This window comes from Babylonia areolata, chromosome 18, assembly GCF_041734735.1.
Source record: "Babylonia areolata isolate BAREFJ2019XMU chromosome 18, ASM4173473v1, whole genome shotgun sequence".
Lineage (NCBI taxonomy): Eukaryota > Metazoa > Mollusca > Gastropoda > Neogastropoda > Buccinidae > Babylonia > Babylonia areolata.
In genome coordinates, this window is record NC_134893.1 from 41,698,966 (window position 1) to 41,706,465 (window position 7,500).

General features: G+C 45.3%; 1 protein-coding gene across 1 annotated transcript in view; it reads right to left on the minus strand.

Annotated features, from left to right (window-relative positions):
* Window positions 1–7,500, minus strand: part of LOC143292241 (glutamate receptor ionotropic, NMDA 2B-like) — a 266,241-nt gene that overhangs the window by 45,130 nt on the left and 213,611 nt on the right. Inside the window, exons 3-4 of the mRNA XM_076602431.1 lie at window positions 4,131–4,247; window positions 3,531–3,667 (exon numbers count right to left, since the gene is read on the minus strand). Coding sequence (XP_076458546.1) covers window positions 3,531–3,667; window positions 4,131–4,247 — 254 coding nt within the window. The remainder of the gene's footprint in view (window positions 1–3,530; window positions 3,668–4,130; window positions 4,248–7,500) is intronic.

Genomic DNA, 7,500 nt, shown 5'->3' on the forward strand with positions numbered 1-7,500 from the left:
CAGACACTGACAGACTGTACAGAGTCAGGCGAGATGCCTTACTATCTCTGTCTCTCTCTGTCCTCTCTCCACGAAAAAAAAAAAAAAAAAAAAAAAAAAAAAAAAGATCAACAACCATACTCGCCTCCCCAGGAGCCTGCCGAACACAAAGTCTCCTTGGTCACGAACTTCTCCTGGAATGGAACACAGGGGAGTCAGCCCACACCCTTCCCCTCCCCCCACCTCCCGACCCCACCCCTCCCCTCCCCCTCCCCATCCATCCATCCACCCATCCGGCTAATTTGCCGACTTAGAGACCAAGGGGACCTGGTTTATGACAAGGGCAGAGACAGAGGGATGGGTGGGATGGGGGAAGGGATGGGGAGAGACAGAGATGGGGAGAGACAGAGATGGGGAGAGACAGAGATGGGGAGAGAGAGAGAGAGAGAGACGCGCACACACACTCACACACACACACACACACACACACACACACACACACACGAAAGAGAGAGAGAGAGAGAGAGGGAAAAAGAGAGTGAGAGTGAGAGACTGAGACAGACAGAGGAAGGTACTGAAGAAAAGAGAGCGGGAGAGAGGGACAGAAAGAGAATGAATGAATGAATGAATGGATGAATGAATGAATGAATGGAATATATATTTTTTTCTGGGGATAATAGCCTAAGAATACATGGTTTTTTGTTGTTGTTTTTTTTTCTCATCCAGCCCTCGAAAACAAACAAAGAAGCCCACAAAATAATAATAATAAAAAGAAGGGACCAAAAAAAAAAAAAAAAAAAAAAAAAAATGAATGAAAGAAAGAAGAGACGTGAACAAACGAGATACACATCAAGGGGGGAAAAAAACCATGAAGAAACGTTCTTTCTTTACTCATTTCATTTGCCTGAAGAGGAAGCCTGTGGCTCGATCCGACGCCTCTTGTATCCCATGTAAGTCGACTGTTACTAAGATTCCTTAGTTAGTCTACCTCTCAAGGGAAATATAATATTTCAAAGACGAGAAGAAGAAAAAAGCAAACACTAACAAGCAAAATCAATATTCACCAACCCCTCCCCCAGGCCCCCTCTACACCCCACTGCCCCCCCTATAAAACACCACCAAAAACTCCAACACCCTTACCAAATGAATAGAGACACCCAGAGCAGCCTTAAATGCCCTTACTCTTCCAGGGTGCCTTAGATGCCCTTACTCTCCCAGGGTGCCTTAGATGCCCTTACTCTCCCAGGGTGCCTTAGATGCCCTTACTCTCCCAGGGTGCCTTAGATGCCCTTACTCTCCCAGGGTGCCTTAGATACCCTTACTCTCGCAGGGTGCCTTAAATGCCCTTACTCTCCCAGGGTGCCTTAAATGCCCTTACTCTCCCAGGGTGCCTTAAATGCCCTTACTCTCCCAGAGTGCCTTTGATGCCCATACTTACTCAGGATGCCTTTAATGCCCATACTTACTCAGGATGCCTTTAATGCCCTTACTTACTCAAGGTGCCTTTAATGCCCATACTTATTCAGGATGCCTTTAATGCCCTTACTTACTCAGGATGCCTTTAATGTCCATACTTACTCAGGGTGCCTTAAATGCCCTTACTCTCCCAGGGTGCCTTTAATGCCCTTACTTACTCAGGATGCCTTAAATGCCCTTACTCTCGCAGGGTGCCTTAAATGCCCTTACTCTCCCAGAGTGCCTTTAATGCCCTTACTTACTCAAGATGCCTTTAATGCCCATACTTACTCAGGATGCCTTTAATGTCCATACTTACTCAGGGTGCGTTAATGCCCTTACTTACTCAGGGTGCCTTAAATGCCCTTACTTACTCAGGGTGCCTTAAATGCCCTTACTTACTCAGGGTGCCTTAAATGCCCTTACTCTCCCAGGGTGCCTTTAATGCCCTTACTTACTCAGGGTGCCTTTAATGTCCATACTTACTCAGGGTGCCTTTAATATCCATACTTACCAAGGGTGCCTTGAATGCCCTTACTTACTCAAGGTGCCTTTAATGCCCTTACTTACTCAGGGTGCCTTAAATGCCCTTACTTACTCAGGGTGCCTTAAATGCCCTTACTCTCCCAGGGTGCCTTTAATGCCCTTACTTACTCAGGGTGCCTTAAATGCCCTTACTTACTCAGGGTGCCTTTAATGTCCTTACTTACTCAGGGTGCCTTAAATGCCCTTACTCTCCCAGGGTGCCTTTAATGCCCTTACTTACTCAGGATGCCTTTAATGTCCATACTTACTCAGGGTGCCTTTAATATCCATACTTACCCAGGGTGCCTTGAATGCCCTTACTTTCTCAGGGTGCCTTTAATGCCCTTACTTACTCAGGGTGCCTTAAATGCCCTTACTTACTCAGGGTGCCTTAAATGCCCTTACTCTCCCAGGGTGCCTTTAATGCCCTTACTTACTCAAGGTGCCTTTAATGTCCATACTTACTCAGGATGCCTTTAATGTCCATACTTACTCAGGGTGCCTTGAATGCCCTTACTTACTCAGGGTGCCTTTAATGCCCTTACTTACTCAGGGTGCCTTTAATGCCCTTACTTACTCAGGGTGCCTTAAATGCCCTTACTCTCCCATGGTGCCTTTAATGCCCATACTTACTGAGGGTGCCTTAAATGCCCATACTTACTCAGGGTGCCTTTAATGCCCTTACTCACTCAGGGTGCCTTAAATGCCCTTACTTACTCAGGGTGCCTTAAATGCCCTTACTTACTCAGGGTGCCTTTAATGCCCATACTTACTCAGGGTGCCTTAAATGCCCTTACTTACTCAGGGTGCCTTTAATGCCCTTACTTACTCAGGGTGCCTTTAATGTCCATACTTACTCAGGGTGCCTTAAATGCCCTTACTTACTCAGGGTGCCGTAAACGCCCTTACTCTCCCAGGGTGACTTAAATGCCCATACTTACTCAGGGTGCCTTAAATGCCCTTACTTACTCAGGGTGCCTTTAATGCCCTTACTTACTCAAGGTGCCTTTAATGTCCATACTTACTCAGGATGCCTTTAATGTCCATACTTACTCAGGGTGCCTTGAATGCCCTTACTTACTCAGGATGCCTTTAATGCCCATACTTACTCAGGATGCCTTTAATGTCCATACTTACTCAGGGTGCCTTTAATGCCCATACTTACTCAGGGTGCCTTAAATGCCCTTACTCTCCCAGGGTGCCTTTAATGCCCTTACTTACTCAAGGTGCCTTTAATGCCCTTACTTACTCAGGGTGCCTTTAATGCCCTTACTTACTCAGGGTGCCTTTAATGCCCTTACTTACTCAGGGTGCCTTAAATGCCCTTACTCACCCAGGGTGCCTTAAATGCCCTTACTTACTCAGGGTGCCTTAAATGCACTTACTCACCCAGGGTGCCTTAAATGCCCTTACTTACTCAGGGTGCCTTAAATTCCCTTACTCAGATGCCCTTACTTATTCAGTGTGCCTTAAATGCCCTTACTCACGCAGGGTGCCTTAAATGCCCTTACTCACGCAGGGTGCCTTAAATGCCCTTACTCACGCAGGGTGCCTTAAATGCCCTTACTTACCCAGTGTGCCGATGGGGAAGGAGCTGTGCGCGTGCTTGGAGATGGAGATGGCCGTCTGGGTCAGGATCCACTGGTACTGGCGGCCTGTCAACCCCAACACTGCCGCCGTCTCCATCACCGTGTAGCACTCCCCTCCGCTGTGTGCACGCGAACACAAAGAGACATACATACACGTACATACGGACGCAGGCACACACAGGCGCGAGCGTGAGTGTGTGTGTGTGTGTGTGTGTGTAAGAGCTTACCCACGCTTTCTCGCAATCCCACATACATGTATACATTTTTTTTTAAACCGATACTGTGCCATCAACGTCAACGTCTTCAACTAACGTCGCCATTATTTTCATGATATCTAGTGTTTTCTCCTAGAATTTTGTTTTGGAAGAAGCCGACCTCTTTTTATTTAAAAAAAAAAAAAAAAAAAAAAAAAAAATAAGGGGGGGACTTCCTACGCTTCCTCACACATTAAAGAGCAAACGCCGGAGGGGAACGACCTCGCTTTTTCGCAATCCCACGATTTTTTTTTTTTTTTTTTTTTTTTTTTTTTAAAGAAAGTGTGGGATTGCGAGAACGTGTTGGCTAACACTACCACCGACCTACCTTCCAGCGTGAAGAATGATGATGCGAGTGTCAGTACCGCTCAGCTTGTTCAGTTCGTACTTCACTTCGGTCGTGTTCCGCCAGTCGTTCACCAGAATCTCCTGCAGGATCTTGAAGCTGCAACACATTCATAATAATATATTCTTGATCGATTAATCAAATAATTTCACACAGATAATGTGGAGTGATGGCCTAGAGGTAACGCGTCCGCCTAGGAAGCGAGAGAATCTGAGCGCGCTGGTTCGAATCAAGGCTCAGCCGCTGATATTTTCTCCCCCTCCACTAGAACTTGAGTGGTGGTCTGGACGCTAACCATTCGGATGAGACGATAAACCGAGGTCCCGTGTGCAGCATGCACTTACCGCACTTTAAAGAATCCATGTCAACAAAAGGGATGTTCCTGGCAAAATTCTGTAGAAAAATCCATTTCGACAGGAAAAAACAAATAAAACTGCTGTAGTATAGCGACGCACTCTCCCTGGGGAGAGCAGCCCGAATTTCACACAGAGAAATCTGTTGTGATAAAAAGAAATACAAATTTGCACAGCCGGTGTTTTCTCTTCCCTCTCCCCCCTCCCCTCGCCTCAACTCACCCCACACCCTCCACTGGACATTGAGTAGTGGTTTGGACGCTAGTCATTCGGATGTGAGGTTAAATTGAGGTCTCGGGTGTTGCATGCACTTAGTGCACGAAAAAAAAAAGATAAAGAAAACAATAACAACAGCAACAAATAGGGCTAAAAAAGGGCTGTCCCTGGCAAATCTTTGTAGACAAAAAAACACTGTATAGGAAAACAAAAACACTTGCAGGCAGAATAAAAAGTGGTAGCGCTGTACTGTAGCGACGCGATTTCCCGAGGGAGAGCAGCTCGAATTTCACACAGAGAAATCAGTTGTGACAAAGAGTAATACAATACAATACAATACAAAAATATATATAATTCAACAAATTACTACACAATACAGGGCAATACAATACAACACTATTCAATACATGAATGACATTAGAAAGCAATGCGTTCGTATCAACACAAAACAACAGCCACACAGTTACAGCCTACAGAATGAGAACAGTAAAAGAAGGAAGCGCTGTGGGCACAATGGCTTAATTAGGTGTTGGACATTCCGTCCAGTGTTCACCAGTGATCAGGGTTGGAGTCCCGATTTCGGCGTTATGCCCATGGGAAAGGCACTATACTCCGACTGTCGTCACTCCATCCAGGTCTGAATGGGAACCTGACATCACTTGGGGAAGGTTAACTCACTCAGTACGGCCAGTCCTCTCTTCTCCTCTACACAGACCCCTCGGATGTCCAGTGGGTGTCTGAATGACCCAACCTTTAGCTTCCGTCGTCAGAATTGTGGTATTCTTTGTCAACGTTCACCTCTTCAGTGTAAGAGCCTTCCGCTGGTAATATTTTGATGGTGGTTATTGGGGTGAAACGCTGTTAACGTCGTCTCTTTCGCCGTTCGTATGGAAAGAGTTAAAACTGCTGGGGGTAGGAGACTGGGTTGCGCTTTTCCGCGTTGAGCACTAGACACAGACGGATATGATGAATTCGCTCACTGGTGGTTGTAAAAACTGTGTGACACGAAACGATTTAACCTAACACATCAAACACGGTAGTGATGTGATAACTGGCGAGCTATGATGTTAACGAAAAAAATACAACACCAATCAAAATGGACGGATGAATACTTACAGATGAATATATGGATAGACCAACCGACTGAGGATATGAAAAGCAAAATCGTGTTGCATGCTTTTAGATATATCACGAATTCATTCACTGTTGAGAAAAAAAAAATGTGAATGTCTGTGTGTGTGTGTGTGTTTGTGCAATATATCCATATTGATAACATAGTGATATAGCAAACTCCCAGTATGGCAAATCTGTGCAATAATGACAAGTGATGTTTACACACACACACACGCACACACACACACACACACACACACACACACACACACACACACACACACACACACACACGTACACACACACACACACACACACACACACACACACACACACACACACAACCCCCAAAATAATGATAACGGCAGTGAACACAACCCAACTCGCTTTTGCACTGATAGGCGATCGACCCGCAAAAATCGTGCTCTTCAGTTTTTCACAAAGCCAGCGTGTTAAACGATTCTCTGTTGTCTCTGTTTGCAGTGTCTGTACATAAACCTACCCTGTTCTTGTTTTTCGCTCAGTGAGGATGTTGCTTTCCTTCGGAGAAGGGGTATTGTGTTTCGAACTAAAAGGCCAACGATGTGATCAGCATTGTGTTTCGTGAACCACAATGGCTTTGCTTGTGGACGTGCGCTATACCTTGTTTGTCATAGGAAATGGACAGTTCTCTGTGGAGAAAGGGAGGTGGATGTGTGTGTTGTGGGGGGTTGGGGGAGTGCTGGGGGGAGGCGGGGGGAATGAGAGGCCGATGGTGGGGGGAGGGGAGAGGGCAGAGAGGGTGGGGGAGCGGAGGGAGGGGGAGAGGGGAAGGAGCCAAGAAAATGTGTGTGTGTGTGTGTGTGTGTGGAGGGGGGTATTTGGGTTCACGGGAGTGTAATGTTTGCGCAGAGTAGGTGAGGTTTTCTTCGTTTTTGTTTTCTTGTTGTTGTTTCTCTCTTCGTGTGTGTGTGTGTGTGTGTGTGTGTGTGTGTGTGTGTGTGTGTGTGTGTGTGTGTGTGTGTGTGTGTGTGTGTGCGTGCGTGCGCGCGCGTGTGTGAATGTATGTTGCACGTATATGTGTGTGTGTGTGTTTGTTTGTTTGTTTGTGTGTGTGTGTGTGTGTGTGTGTGTGTGTGTGTGTGTGTGAGAGAGAGAGAGAGAGAGAGAGAGAGAGAACGTATTTACCACAACTATAATTGATGCATGGCTTGTTGATAATGGCTGAAGACATTTCTGATAGAAAAATAAATCCCATAATATTTCCATTGTATCTCCTTCAGTCTCAAGAAAAGTACATCTCTTATCCCCTCTTGATCCTGTTCTCTTACGAGCTATATTTAAAATTCATACCCGAATGTGCATTCTAAGCTAAAATAAATTTTGTTTTTATTCCTTTTAAAAATCGTTTCTTACTCAGCTCGAATATCCAATTTATTTTCTTCCTGAACGAATACTTTGATATCGAATATTTCTAATTCTAACGATCGCTATGATGACGAAGATTCTTCTTTCATGTAAATGCCAATCGAATTTTGGATCCCTGTCAAAGGTATTTCTGATATAGCGCACCTCTTTTGCGAACCATATTTTAAAGCTGGCGAATTTTTATATCTGATTTTCGAACAACACAAGTGATCAAATTACATTTAGACTTGAATACACTCTTCCAGAACAACTTACCGTATTCG